The following is a 15,869-nucleotide window of genomic DNA, read 5'->3' as shown; positions in this document are numbered from 1 at the left end:
AGTGAATATAAAGTTTTGCTGCAAGAAAGGGGGGAGGGATTTGGAGGGACAGAAAGGTAATTGTCAGGTGTGAAGAGGAAAAGGATTGTGGAGAGGGCATCTTATACCGTCATAATTCCTTCTGTCTCCACCACCCCCCCAGCTTCGTCGGTCATCCCTGCTACTAGGAAGAGCCAAGAAAAGCTGACTTTCCAGCTAATTGAGTGAAGAGAAACTCCAGTCCTTAGGGACAAAAACATCTGATGTCATTTAGTCCTAGCTGCTAGATAACACTCTTCTTCAGAGACAGTATATACATATTTTAAAATAAATTTTAAAAAGGGGAGGCCAGGACTACTTCTCAAAAATTGTCCCTCCCCTACCCAACACAGCCTCCAAACCTTAACAAGATTGTTGGGAATGCTACCCAACCTAGGAGCTGCATTTCCCTCCTCCCTAACCTATTGGGGTTTGCAGGTGGTGGTAGGGGCACATCAGAAATATACTGTGTTAGTGAGAGCTGCCGTAGAAAAATAGATTTTTTCCAGGTTTTTAACATAGCTGTGATTGGGCAGTAGTGTGTTCTCTTCCTCAAGGCAAAACAGAGTTCATGTCTTTGGTGTTCATTGGGAGTCTAGAAATACCTTCTCCAGACATGGGATGAGGCACTGCAGTATTTTCTTACCTTCCTGTCCTCGATATTCCATATTCCTTGAAACTCACAGGACCACTTTTGTAATCTTTTTCCATTTAATGTATAAACTTACACATATCTAGGGAGTCCTTGGGGTACGTAGAAACCACTTCGATAATTTGAATAGCTCTGTTTTGCTTCCAAACTGATACACGCTCCACCATCTTAGCTGGTTATTAGAAAGAGTGATAAGCTTACTTTTAAAGTTTAGGGTTGCTTTGAATATTCAGGATTGTATCCAACTAAGTCGTACTCAGAGTAGAGCAAATGAAATTAATGAACCTAAGTTAGTCATGCCCATTAACTTGAATGGGTCTAATCTGAAAAGGACTAGTGATGAATACCACCCTCAGGTTTGAAAATGTCAGTTCTTGATTTGCATGCCATATATGAAAATCAAATTTATGGTCTACAGAAGGATGAGACAGTAGAGTACAAAGAATGGTCCAGTGGTTTATGTGTGGCCTATGGGATCCTTCTAGGGATTCCTAGAACGTTAAGCCTTCATTTTAGTCCATTTTCAGACTTTTTTTTGTTGCAGAGAGAAATTTAAAAATGCAGTAACAAACAGTTCAGATTTGGGTGTTGGTGCCAAATACTGATTCTACGCTGATATTAGAAGCTGAACTGTCAGGGCTTCCATGTTCAATGTTATTAACGTCTGATTTGTTTAAAATGCTTGTCTTGAAAAGCCAGTTTCTGTACAGAGAGCCCAGTTTAGTTGACCATATACCTAATGCTAGACTTAAATGCTCTTTCTTGTTTGTATTCTAGGTGCTTGAAGATGCAGAGGCTCAGCATTTGTTCCAGTCCATTTTGCCTGATATGGTGAAGCTTGCGCTCTGTCTGCCTAGCGTCTGCACCCAGGTTGGTAGACACATCTTAAGTATATTCTTTGTAGCAGATTAATTTGCTGTACACCACAGCAAATAGTTAAGGTCAAAATGCTAAGACCCTGTTATGTGGTATTTGCCTTGTTGAGCTCAGAGGTAGGGAATAGTGAGGACAACACAATCCATAACAAAATAAAAAGACATTAAAAACTCCCCACACCATTTCTGTACCTTGATTTGAGCCATATATCAAAATCTTGCATACACTGGAGGGATGTGTTGAAACAGCCAGGAAATTTAACGTATTTAGTAGTTTAGGTCTTTCAAATGTACAAAAAGAGAACTGGTGAAAACACTCTTGTGTTTACTATCTGGTGTTATTCCTTTCCTCAGTTCTTTGAAAATTGATTCTTGATTCTATACTTGGTGTAGAGTTCAAGTGTAACATGATGGCATGTTGCCCGTAGTATGTCTTTTCATGAACAAGTAAAAGTGCAATTCTAACCTTGCACAGAAATACAGGAGGATGAGCTTGATAGCTCCACCAAGAGTATCTGGATTAAAATGAACGGGGCAAGGATAAAAAGGAACGTGATAGTTGGAGTCTACTACCAACCACCCAATCAAGGAGAAGACAACGGTGAAACTTGCGAAAAGCAAATTGTCAATGTTTCGAGGAGGCATGATGTGGTAGTAATGGGGGATTCAATTACCCCAATATCTGTTGGGAGACAAATTCTGCCATACATGGCCCCTCCAAGAAATTCCTGACTTGTGTTGCAGATAACTTTCTCCTACAGAAAGTGGAGTTAGCAACTAGAGGATCAGCTATCCTTGACTTGATTCTAACCAATAGAAATGTCTTGGTGGATGAAGTGGCACTTATGGGAACTCTGGGGGAAAGTGACCATGTTATACCTGAGTTCTTAATTTTAAAAGCGGCAGACGCTGAGAGAAGCCATACGCATATGCTGGACTTCAGGAAAGCTGATTTTAATAAACTCAGAACAATGGTAAGGTTCCGTGGCAAGTGACTCTAATGAGAAAAGGAGTCCAAGATGGGTGGGAATTTCTAAAAAAGGAAATTCCAAAGGCACAATGGCAAACAATTCCATCAAGGAAAATAGGGGGAAGACAGCAGAAGAAGCCAATATGGTGACACAAAAGGCTTAGAGATGACCTGAAAACAAAAAAGGACACATACAGAAAGTGGAAGGCCAGACCACAAAGAAGTGGTTCAGACAGGTAGCACGGAATTGCAGGGATGGTGTCAGGAAGGCTCAAACTGAAAATGAGCTGAAGTTAGCGAGATGCCAAAAGCAACAAAATACTTTCTTCAGGTACATCCATAGTAAAAGACAGAAAAAAGAAATGGTGGTACAGGTACTCAATGAAAATGGCAAAATGATAAGATGACAAAGAAAAGGCAGAAGTGCTCAATTCCTACTTTGGCTCAACCTTCTCCCAAAAGAAGATCAATGACCTTCCTGGGAAACATGAGGTTAAAGGAGCACGATTGCAGCTTGAAATTGATAGACAAACGGTCAAATCAAATCAAATTTTATTACAGTCAACAGTCCTTTGAATCGTCAGATAAAAACAGATATTACAACCTCATTTAAAAAAAATATAAATGGAATATATATAAATAAGTGAAATAATACTTTAAAAAAATGCAAAGGACCAATAACACACAGTTGGTTTGGAGACTATCAAACAATAATTAATGGTCTAATATGAATAGCCCAGTTCAAGAATTTGGCCACCTGCTTTGTAATTGACTTGTTAGTACCTTGAAGTAATATGATCATAAGATATTCACTATCTGTCAAGGAATACCTAATCAATTTGAATGAGTTCAAATCTGCAGGGCCCGACAAACGGCATCCTAGAGTATTGAAGGAACTGGCTGAAGTACTCTCAGAACCCCTGTCTATTATCTTTGCAAGATTGTAGAAGATAGGTGAAGTGCCGGATGATTGGATATGGGCTAATATTGTCCCTGACTTCAAAAAGGGCAAAAAGAAGGAACCTGGGAACAACAGACCAGTCAGCCTGATGTCAATCTCTGGGAAAATTCCGAGGCAGATTATAAAGCGGTCAATCTATAAGCACCTTGAAAACAGTGCAGTGATTGCTAGAAGCCAACATGGATTTATCAAGAACAAATCCTGCCAGACTAATCTTACCTCATTTTTTGATTGGGTAGCTCCTCATAGAGTGTGGGGATGCGGTGGACATAATATATCTCAACTTCAGTAAAGCTTTTGACAAAGTGCCCCATGATATTCTGATTAGCCAGCTAGCTAAATGTGGGCTTGATGGAACAACTATTAGGTAGATCCACAGTTGACTATTGAATCGTATTCAAAGAGTGCTTACCAATGGGTTCTTCTCAAAGTGGGGGGAGGTAACAAGTGGGGTACTGCAGGGCTCAGTCCTGGGCCCAATGCTCTTCAACTTTTTTATTAATGACTTGGATGAGGGATGCAGGGAATGCTTATCAGATTTGCAGCTGATACAAAATTGGGAGGGATAGCTAATATCCTGGAAGACAAACAAAATTCAAAGTGATCTTGATAGGCTGGAGCATTGGGCTGAAAACAAGAGAATGAAATTTAACAGGGATAAGTGCAAAGTTCTATACCTAGGAAAAGAAACCAAATCCACAGTTGTAAGATGAGGGATATTTAGCTCAGCAATACTAGTATGTGAGAAGGATCTTGGGATTGTTGTTGATCACAAGCTGAATATGATTGAACAGTGTGATATGGCTGCAGAGAAGGCAAATGCTATTTTAGACAGCATTAGCAGAAGTATAGTTTCCAAATTAAGTGAAGTATTGGTTCCCCTCTATTCGTCACTGGTTAGGCCTCCTCTTCAGTACTGCATCCAGTTCTGGACACTACACTTTAAGGAAACAGACAAACTGGAACAGGTTCAGAGTTGGGCAACAGGGATGATCAGGGGACTAGAAACAAAGCCCTGTGAGGAGAGACTTGAAAGAACTGGGCATGTTTAGCCTGGAGAAGACTGAGGGGAGAAAAGGTAGCACTGTTCAAGGTTGCCACATAGAAGAGGGCCAGGATCTCTTCTTGATCGTTCTAGAGTGCGGAACACGGAATAAAACCAGATTTCAACTGAACATCAGGAAAAAAACTTCCTAACTGTTAGAGTAATATGACAATGGGACCAATTACCTAGGGAGGTGGTGGGCTCTCCAACACTGGAGACATTCAAGAGGCAGCTAGACAGTCACCTGTTGGGTATGCTTTAATTTGGATTCCTGCATTGAGCAATGGGTTGGGCTTGATGGCCTTAGAGGCCCCTTCCAACTCTATGATACTGTCTACTCATGAGTAAATCCTATTGAATTTAATGGGGCTTACTTCCAGGCAAGGGGCTAGGATTGCAACCTAAACATTTAAAAGTGCAATTTGATCAGATGAACATATTGTTTTCAGTGTGAAAGCTGGACAATGAAAAAAGCAGATAAGAGAAAAATCAACTCATTTGAATTGTGGTGTTAGAGAGCTTTGCACATACCATGGACTGTAAAAAAAGGCAAATAATTGGGTGTTAAAACAAGTTAAACCAGAACTATCACTAGAAGCTAAAATGATGAAACTGAGGTTATCCTACTTTGGACACATCATGAGAAGACATGATTCACTAGAAAAGACAATAATGCTGGGAAAAACAGAAGGGAGTAGAGAAAGAGGAAGGCCAAACAAGAGATGGATTGATTCCATAAAGGAAGCCACAGACCTGAACTTACAAGATCTGAACAGGGTGGCTCACAACAGATGCTCTTGGAGGTCACTGATTCATAGGGTCACCATAAGTTGTAGTCGACTTGAAAGCACATAACAACATCCAAGTTACAAACCAATGTGTAATCATGGTTGCCTGTTTTTCCTCAGGAATATATTTTTTAAAATATTAGAATACAGCATTTATGCCTAGTTTTATGCTAACAAACATATTTTCAGGAAAACACATACGTAGAATATTTTTAATCTCTTTTTACCACAGCTCTTTATAAGGCCTTTTTGAAAACTGTATTGTTTTAAAAATGTAAACACAGCAGAGCCCAGAGATCTGTGAAGAATTAAAGCTGTTGTGTTGTATAGATGCCCCTGCAGGGAGAGCTACTTCTGAACCCCAAGTTTCCATTGGATCCATACATAGGTACATATTTTTGTGGCTTGTGAACAATATTTATTCCAGGCTCAATGGGCAGTTTCACTAACAGATCAACTGGAGTGAGTCATTTCTGACCCCTGACAGTTGCTGCAAAGTGTCCCTCAGCAGTAGTTTTATGGTAGTCTTTGTCTCACATTGGTCATTTTTGGGGACCCCACCTTGTATAGGAATTCCATGAAGTTTGAGGGCCTGATATTTCTTAGGGACTTGTGTCTTATGTTTATCCTCCAGAACACCAAGTTCATTAGTTCTAGGCTCACGTGCACTCCTCCTTTGGGGGATAACCTGTCCTGACACCAACAGAAATTCCTTTGAATGTAAACAATAGCTAGTGCTAGGAAAAGGTCATCCTCCCTAGCAGCTGCAGCTTGTGGAAAATGCATTGGCCAGATTGGTAACAGACCGGACGATTCAAACATATAAAACCGATTCTGGCCCGCTTGCATTGGCTGCCTGTATGTTTCCGAGCTCGATTCAAAGTGCTGGTTTTAACCTATAAAGCCTTACACGGCTTGGGACCACAATACCTGATGGAATGCCTCTCCCGACATGAACCCACCCGTACACTATGCTCATATCCAAGGCCCTTCTTCCGGTACCTACTCTGAGGGAAGGTCGGAGGATGGCAACAAGGGAGAGGGCTTTCTCAGTGGTGGCCCCCAAATTATGGAATGATGTGGTTGACAAGGTGCGCCTGGCGCCAACACTGTTATATTTTCAGTGCCAGGTCAAGACTTTCCTCTTCTCCCAGGCGTTTTAGGATGTTTTTTTTTTAAGTGTTTTTAAATTTGTAGATTTGTTTTTAATGTTTTTAATAGTTGTAAACCGTCCAGAGAGCTTTGGTTATGGGGTGGTATACAAATGTAATAAATCATCATCATCATCATCAATGGCTAGTGCTAGGAAAAGGTCATCCTCCCTAGCAGGGAAGGGAGTTATGGAGCCTTTCAGCACTCTCTTCCTTTGTTTTTTCTCTACTTTTGCCAGGAACAATGCTGGCCAGCCCCTTTGAATATTGCCACCCAGGGTCTCCCCTCGCCCCCCAGGAACACGCTTCCCTCCCCTAGGATTCCCTGACTGCGTTTTCTCCTCTTTTTTGGAGTCCCTTGGCCTGTCCAGTTCTTCCTCAGCAATTGGTGTCACTGGCCTGATCTGGCAGCACTCTTTCCTCTGTCATGGGGATCTGATTGGATGGAAGGAGGGCTTCAGCTTGTCTGGAAGTTCCAGCCTGGTGGGGCTGCTCTTATGCCTGATCTGGAAGCTCCAGCTGGTGCAGAATATATGGCTGACAATATGTGACACCATTGTTAATGTTGGAAGTGGGGCAAGAGCAAATCCTGTTTGGGTTCTTTTGTTTGTATTCCAGAAGGAAGATAGAGTTAGGGTCCTCCAGCTAGCTAGGCTTGCCTGTCTTTACCTGTGCTGTTCTCTACCTAACATCTTTCTGTTGTAAACTGATATGCGCAGGGATGCTGACCTGCCCCTCCTTCCTTTGTCATCTTCTTCAATGCTCAGAGGAGAGAGGAGACATCTTTGTCTTTGCTCTCTCTCCTGAGCCTTGAGGGCAATACTGAAGTCTGGGCATTGTGCCTCCAACTTAGTTAGTTAGAACTAGGTATGCCTTTCCTATCTACTATGTATTTCTATAAAGTAGCTTTTCTTATTTTACTAAGTCTTAAGTCTCAGTGATCTAAATGGAGGGTAAGCTACTTAGCTAAATACACATACTGGCACACACACACAGCTTAGACCACTGAGGATCTCTGCATGCATGCATATCCATAACAAAGGGTTATGAGGGCACAGTAAACTAAGCTAAATTGCTAGTTGTGCTTGAAAGCAAAAAGGCTAAGTACTGTGTGTGATTTACAAAATGAGATCAAAAAGAAACTAGGTTAGAGAAAGAAAAGCAGAACAAAAGATAGGAAAACATGGCTGAAGAATCAACACTTAAGACAAGCATCCCAAGTCTGGAGAAGGACAATTATGCAGGGCTGTGGAGTCGGAGTCGGAAGCAATTTTGGGTGGAGTTGGAGTCGGTAGAAATGTTCCGACTGGCTTCAAAATAAATTTTGATTGACAATTTTTTTAAAATATAAATTCAGAATGTCAAAGAAGCTTCCCATGAAGTCAGCTGTATTTGAGCATTTCACCATAACTCAAGATGGAAAACATTTTGTGTGTCAGTGTATGACACAGGACCCAGATGAAGACAAATGCTGTGATGCCAAGATCAGCGCATATTCAGGCAGCGATAAAAATGCTCTTATGAGAGCTTCCAATTTAAAAAGACAGTTACAACCCTTTCCAGGGCTGTGGAGTCGGAAGCAATTTTGGGTGGAGTCAGAGTCAAACAGTAGAAAAATAGAAGAGTCGGAGTCAGAGTCGAAGGTTTGGTGTACCGACTCCACAGCCCTGCAATTATGCGATTTGGACTCTCTGAATGACTGCACTTTCGGAAGGGGAGATTCTGCATGGAGTCCTGACTGATCCTGAACCCTCAGCAGTGGATGAAGTAGCCACTGCCTCCTGCCACTGCCAGAGGGAAGTCTCTTCTTATTTCTGCTTTATCAGATGAGGCACTAAATGTTTGCATGGGCTGTAGAAATGCTAAAGAAATATGAGAGAAGCTTGAAAATGTGTATCACAAAAAATCTAAAAACCATGTGATGTTTCTCTGTAAGTTACTGTACATGCTGAAACAGTCTAGTGATCTGGATATAATCTAGAGGGATTTACAAGTCTGCTCCGAGAATTAAAAAGATGTGGTAGATTGTTGGACGAAGATTTGAAAAAGGTCATACTCCTGGCCTCTCTTAATCAACACCATTATATAACGGCTTGCATACTAGAACAGACAAATCAGAATATGGATCAGATTATGTCATATCTGAAATGATAAAAATTTGTTTAAGAATTTTAGACTCCGTACACATAATGTAATGACTGCATCAGGAGATGTTTTCTGTTCTCAAGGAATAGGCACGGTGTTGGTGCTGCTTTGCAAAATGCCAGAGGGCACCAGAGAGCTTTAACTGAAAAAAATGCCTGTTTGTTCCAGCATTGAAAGATAATTTAATAAGTGCCACTAAAATAATGGAGCTTGTTTGCCAACTTTTGTATGAGGGAGAAGTATGCTGTACTGCAAAATTGAAAAATATACTTTTGCATTTGGAATATTTTGAAACTATGCATGCAAATACAGCCAAGGAAACTTTCTGTGATTCTGGATGTTTGCATGTTTGGCATAGAAGAATGGGACATACCAGCCGTTAGCCAGAATCAGTGTTCTAGAGAAGAAAAAAATAGAGGCATTAAAATTGGGCAGTGTAAATCCACAGAAAAATGTGAATGTTGTATAAAGACAAAGTGTGAAACCAAAATTTCCTAAGAAAAGTGAAAGGAAAACTACAAAACTTTCTAGTATTAATTCACACAGACCTTTGTGGACCCATTAGAATGCCATCACAGGGTGGAAATTTATACATGCTCACTTTCATAGATGATTACTCAAGGTATACTACAGTGTACGTATTGAGAGAGAAAAGTCAAGTACTTCAAAAATATTTGGCTGAAAGACCTTTGTACACATCCCAAAACAAAAGAGGTCAAAATTTGACAACACTACCAAGGAAGGAATATTCATTGGATATTCTTCAACACAGAAGGGATACCGAGTCATAGATCCCAAAACTGGCAAAGTTGGAGTATACAGAGCTGTCCACTCTGATAAAGGAAAGTGTGCACACCAACCAGAAGGGGTGCCACACCAAACAAATGGCAGTGAAATGGCAGAAGAAACGTGAGCTATTCTTCCACAACAGAAGGAATCATGGTAATACACCAGCGGAGGAAGATGAGGAGTCTGAGCCAGAAGAGGCATCAGAGACAGAAGGGGAAGCCGAAGCACCAGCACCCAAATGCTCTGAACACATCAACAAAGGTGTACCACCAGAGAGACTTGTTTACCTTGTGAGAAATGAACTTCCATAGCCAGAGACCTGGAAAAAGATTGAAGCCTTACCCAAAGCTGAAACTGAGAGGTGGAGGTAGGCAGCCAAGGAAGAGCTGGAAGCTGTACACAAGAATAAAACTTGAACACTGACCAAACGTCCTCAAAGAAGAAAAGCTGTAGGCTGCAAGAGGATATTCAAGAAAAAGCCAAATACTGAAGGAAAAGTTGAAAGATACAAGAGAAGCCATCGGGAAACTTCTGTATATCAGCACTGTTACCAGGTCAGATGTAGCGGTCAGAGTGGGATACTTGTGGAGAAAAACCAGCTTGCCAACCAAGGAGGACTAGGAAGCAATCAAGAGAGTGGTAAGATATCTGAAGGGTACTGCAACCATGAAACTGAAACTAGCGGCTACCCAAGATCCCAAAGTAGTGGGATATGCAGATACTGATTGGGCTAAAGACACTACAGATCGAAAATCCACCAGCGGGAACATCTTCTACTATGGAGATTCTGTGATCAGCTGGGTAGGTAAGAAACAAGAGGCTGTAGCACTCTGTTCCACAGAAGCAGAGTATGTGTCACCTTCTAAAGCAAGCAGACAGTTGACATGGGTACTTGAACTGTTCAAAGATCTAGGTATCTCTATACTTGGGCCTGTCATGAGGCATGAAGACAACCAAGGATGCATCAGCCTCATGGAGTCAGAAGGGGTGAGGTCATGAACCAAGCACATAGATGTGAAGCACCATTTCATTAGAGATACCTACTGCAGAGGACTACTCAAGACATGACTGCAGATGCTCACGGCGTTGGGCAAAGTTAGATACTGCAAGCTGCAAGACAAGATGAACTTCGTGGGCTGAACCAAACACTCGTTGAGAAGGGTTGTTGGAAGTGGGGCAACTCCTGTTATGTATATTTCCATAAGTTAAAATATCTGTGTTGGCCACCCATCTATTACTGAGCCAGGTTTAAGGTCCTTGTATTAATTTACAAAGCCCTATAGAACTTAGGCCCAGGATACCTTAGGACCGCCTGAGCCCTTATATGCCAACTCGATCACTGAAATCATCTGTAGGAGTGTTGCTGACTGTTCCCCAAGTTGGTGACACTCATTTGATATCAAAATGAAATTGAGCCTTTAGTATCATTGGCTCTGATTCAGCAGGCATCTTCTATATTGACCTTTAAATGTTTGCTGAAAACTTTTCTTTGCTGCCAGGCTATGCAGACAATTAAGAGAAACTGTAATAGTTAGCTGAAGATCTGTTTAATTTTCTTATGTGCTTTTTATTGTGTCTATATAACTGTTGTAAACTGCTCTGATTTTTTTTATGAAATTGTGATATACAAGTATTTTTATACAGAAATAAATAAACTTCCCGTCTAGCCTCCAAGGTTGGGAAAGCTGCACAGGGCTCCACTACTGGAGTGTTAGGGAGGAACAGACTGTTCATGGCAATCCCTAGTTTCAATAAAATAAACAATGGTTAATTAAACAAGCCTGATTCATAATCTGTGGTTTGAGGTTGGCTTGTTTAGGAGCTGACTAGGGGTATTTAAGATTATTTAAAAATGAAACTATATTTGACAGAAGTTTCTCTGACAGCTAGGAAGAGAGAAGATGGGGGAGTGAACGCACATTCATGGAGACTCATTCCTGTAGAATTAAATCATGGTTTAGTGTTACATGCAATTGCAGCCAGTCCTAAGTGTGACCAGTGCACAGTTTATACTGATAGGCCAGATAATTTAATGTTTTATAAGCTATATAAAATAAACATACAATAATGGGGGTATTTGAATGGAGTATGGATTTTCTTGGCTTGAATTTTTTTTTGCTGTCATTCATAGCAGGAAAATCAAAGGAAGGAACATTTCAGTTCCTCTTTCATAGTTGTGTCGTTTGTGTATCTTCGCACCATCTTGTTTTCCAGCTGTGATTACTGTAATTGCCCATTTTCTTTAATCTGTGACAGTGAGACTGTAAAATACAGCAGTTGCAATCTCTTGACGTTTTATTTTTCTTTCAATATTGCTCATGTTCTATCTGTTCCTCCTAATGGACACTTCCTTTTTGTTCAGGCTAGTGATGCTTTGTTTGCCATTGTTGTTATTGATTAGAAATCTGCAATTTGTCAAACACGACTTCCCAATCATCTTGGATAAACAGCTCTTGATTTTAATGGTGCTGCTGATTTAAAAATCCTCCAAGGTCCCTAAATTACTGTTGCTCTAAATTAATATATGTAATTTTGTTCTCTGGGTTCTTGTTGGTGGGTTGTGTTTTTGTTTTTTTGAATTGCTAAACTAATTATGTCCATCTTTCTGCCCTTTTGTTAGCCAATACCTCTGCTGAAACAAAAAATGAACCACTCCATCACAATGTCACAGGAGCAGACGGCTAGTTTGCTAGCAAATGCCTTCTTCTGCACTTTTCCCCGGCGAAATGCCAAGATGAAATCAGAATATTCAAGCTATCCAGATATTAACTTCAACAGGTATGTTGCCAGTTTTAGTAGATCATACTGCCAGAACTGTCTTAATCTAGAGAAGCCTGTCCATATTATATTGGTAATTTACTTGGGAAGTCCCTGAAATAATCTCATTAAAACAAGAAATGATTATAGATAAATTTGTTCAGTGAGATTTGGAAAGTATGAAAAAGCTTTAACACTATAGTAATCGATGGAAATGTTATGGAACTTAAAATGCGCAGAAATAATTGGTGAAGACAGTCTTTATTACTACTGTGCTTGCTTCCTTTCATTTAATCATAATGACCCCCTTCAGATGTCACTTCCTTCAGCTTTATCCCACTTATAAGAACAGCCCTGCTCCATCTTGCACAGCATCTTATTTCCAGCAGTGTCCAGTGTGATGCTGCTGGGAAGGCCAGAGCCAAGACATAAACACAGCAATCTTCCTCACTGAAAATGTGTGATGGGACCCAGGGCTTGCTTGTGGGGGGGCAGTATTTGCCCCAAATCAGGTGGCGGACAATCCACTCTGTGTAGGATGACTCCTCACCCAGCAGCCCCCTGTGCCCTCTCTCCCACGTTACTCAGAAGGACCCCTGGAGAGGCTTTTGGAAAGGGGCGTGGGCAGCTGCAGGGGGAGGGACTGAAAACATTCCTTCAGTTAAGTTTCCTTGAGATCCAACCCATGGATAGAAGGTTGGGGATCGAGATTTTAAGGGTATATTTTAACATGCTTGTATTAAACTAAGATTCCATTTGAAGCCAGTTAAAACCCTTTTAAACAAGATGCTTGATAAAGCAGGATATTTTTAAGAACCCCTCCCCTCCACATAAACATAGGTTTGATCTAACCTGGCATTGGAAGCATTAAGGGAGCATTGATTGTGGCAACAGAATTTGTTGGTAGACCAGCTTAGGTGTTTGGGGGATTCTGTAACTTCTGTTCCCGTGTCCTCAGAGTGGCTTTCTGATAAAAGTAGCTGTGTTGAGGGTTATACATGCTTCTTGTTTTTGATCTAGCAACTAATTTTATAATTGATCTTTAAAAAGCCTTCCTTTCTCAGGCATATGTTCTTGCCATAAAGACAAAACCTGTGTCAGGTGGTGGTGCAGGGATGCTGCCTCCTTGACTAGTCTGGAGCATTTTGCACTAGTCCAGGAACTGAAAAGATGAGATAAACAAAGCCCTAGCTGCCATTTTGGGATTGGCTCTCCCACCTTTTCTATATCCATTTGTAGTGAGGGGATCTTCTTGCATCTTCCTTTATGTAGAAGGACTTTTGGGAGTGTGAAGTGACCATGTTAAGGCTGTAGCCAGTGATGTAGTGGAGGGATTTTTTTCAGATCAGGAGTGATGACATCAGCTGCTGGAGTGGCAGGGTAACTGGCAAGCCCTACTCTTCATGGAGCTCAGGAAGAATTTAAGGAAAACCCTTTTGGATCAGACCGAAGGCCCATCTAGTCCAACATCCTGTACTCAGTGGCCAGATATATGCCTATGGGAAGCCCACATCCAAGGTCCCCTACTTTATCCACATAATAATTCTGTGAAGAAGGCTAAGTTGAGATAGTGCCTAGCCCATAGTCACCCAGTGGCTTTCATGGCTGATCAGGAATCCCCAGCCAAACTCCAACATGACCACTCGATCACCCTTTGCCAGCTCACTTTTCTATGCCTGATTTTATACATTTGGTCTTATGCTAGACACTTCTGCTCTTTAGGTGGGTGTTTATATATGGATCAGTGTAGCTGCCTGCATTTTTACTCTCCTTGGTGCATGGCTATGGACTTTTCTGGGGGAGGTGCAGCGGGGGCTGTCATGAGCTCCTGCAGTTCAAAATTCACCACTACATCACTGGCTATAGCACTTTCAACTCCTCACAGGCAATAAAATTTCCTCTTTAGATTGATTAATTGATTTAGTTTATTTATGTGCTGCTTTTCCACAATGAGCTGTGCCCAAAGCAGCAGACAACAGACATCCATGTATTATCAAAATACAAAACTTTGGGGGGTAGTGTGGGGGAGGAAGCAGTTCACAAAACATACCAATGTTTAAATAAGACAAAATTCAGCCATTTAGCAAACAAATCCCATAAATTGCAGTTAAGCAATCACTCCCTCACTCCCTTCCTAGTATTGGCCACTGGAGACTTCCCATCCCTGCTATGATGCTTTAAAATTCTATGCAGCTTAGATATACAGGGATATAGGCATAGTAGAACTAGTGTTGCATGGAGTCCAGAACCCCCTTCCCCATCTCTGTTATAGTCAATATAGCAGCTGTTTCTGTTGGTTAAAGGAACATCATACAACATCCATTCTTTTGCTACAGTCATTTGCTGCAAGAATAGAGAGAGATCAAGGCAAAACCAGGAGGAAGTCACAAAGGTGTGGAACAAACTCAGCCATACGTTGTGGGGGTTGTACTTGTGTGGATCACAATGTATTAACTATATATATTTATGTGTGGAACATTGGACACAGCCCTTTCACTGGTACTTGTACTTCTAAGGAAGTGGTAACTAGTGGAAATTCTCAAAAATGCTGTGTGAGGGTCTCCATCAAAAGCAACGAAAGCATACATCTCTGTAGAAAATACATCAGGAGTTCCTATCCTTGTACCCTAAGTAGCCAGTTGTAAACACTTGAGTAAAATAAAATCAGCCATTCCCTTTATACCTGCATCCTCTTTAAAGAAAAGAAATAAAAGAAATAAAAAGAAATAAATTGAATGCAGAGACTTGCTTGAAAATTAAATTTAGTACATTTCTCAGATGGAGATATTCCTCCTCTCAGAAAATGCCCTTTTAACGTTGTGTAGAGTTTGGCCATTTTGGGTAATAAAATGAAATGACACACTTAATATGTACATATTAAACAGAAAACTATTAGTTTGCTGACTTTGAGATCCGACAGGACCATCAATCTGTTTTATAAAAAATGAGACACTTGGTACAAAAGGTTGAGAACACTATGGATTTCATTTCATTTAAACCTTCTCAAGTATACCATTGCTGGGCACTGTTACATGCTGATGACAGTGAGCTATTAGAAGTTTTTTTTAATATCTAGCTGACAGCATTTCTGGGAATCTTTATATGTTGGAACTGGAACATAGTAAGTTTTGTCTTCATGTATTAGGCTACTTCCAGGTCATACCTGCTCCAGTGATGGAGTAGCAACACAGAAAACGCAACAGAAAGCACAACAAAAGAGATCAGGCATTCTGTCTTGTAATGCATTCTACTTGCAAACTGCTTTACCTGGAAGCTCTCTTAGGTTGCAATCCCACAGACACTTATTTGGGAGCAAGCTGGTGCAAATAAATCTATCCGCTGCACACTTTGGAAGGATGAGTTCAGAGGGAATTTTTAATCATCCTGTGATATATCACATGTGTAATATTTTGCCTGCATAACTATTTTAGGTAAGTGGTTGGTTTGTGTATATGTGGTTGCTTGTTTTTAGTCTTATAAATTAAAGGGAGTCATGGTAGCTCACAGAACATATCTACTCAAAAGTAAGTCCTGAGTTCAATGGGGCTTACACCTGGGCAAGTGTGTATAGAATTGTAGCTTCTGAGTAGCTGCTTAAAAAACTTCAATTACTGAGAGCCAGTTGAAAAGACTGGTCTGCTATTTAAACTGTTATGCATGTTGGGGTGCAGGAGTCAGCCTCTGGCTGGAAATTAATTTTAAACCAATTGCTCAAAGC

The 15,869-nt window shown here is 40.8% G+C and overlaps 1 protein-coding gene across 4 annotated transcripts in view; it reads left to right on the top strand.

Annotated features, from left to right (window-relative positions):
- Positions 1–15,869, top strand: part of PARG (poly(ADP-ribose) glycohydrolase) — a 122,032-nt gene that overhangs the window by 43,270 nt on the left and 62,893 nt on the right. For all 4 annotated transcript variants that reach the window (XM_061635005.1, XM_061635001.1, XM_061635003.1 and 1 more), the window contains 2 exons: positions 1,448–1,540; positions 12,015–12,172. In XM_061635005.1, coding sequence (XP_061490989.1) covers positions 1,448–1,540; positions 12,015–12,172 — 251 coding nt within the window. The remainder of the gene's footprint in view (positions 1–1,447; positions 1,541–12,014; positions 12,173–15,869) is intronic.

This window comes from Rhineura floridana, chromosome 7 (assembly GCF_030035675.1).
Source record: "Rhineura floridana isolate rRhiFlo1 chromosome 7, rRhiFlo1.hap2, whole genome shotgun sequence".
Taxonomy (NCBI): domain Eukaryota; kingdom Metazoa; phylum Chordata; class Lepidosauria; order Squamata; family Rhineuridae; genus Rhineura; species Rhineura floridana.
This window is presented reverse-complemented; position numbering and strand designations above follow the sequence as displayed.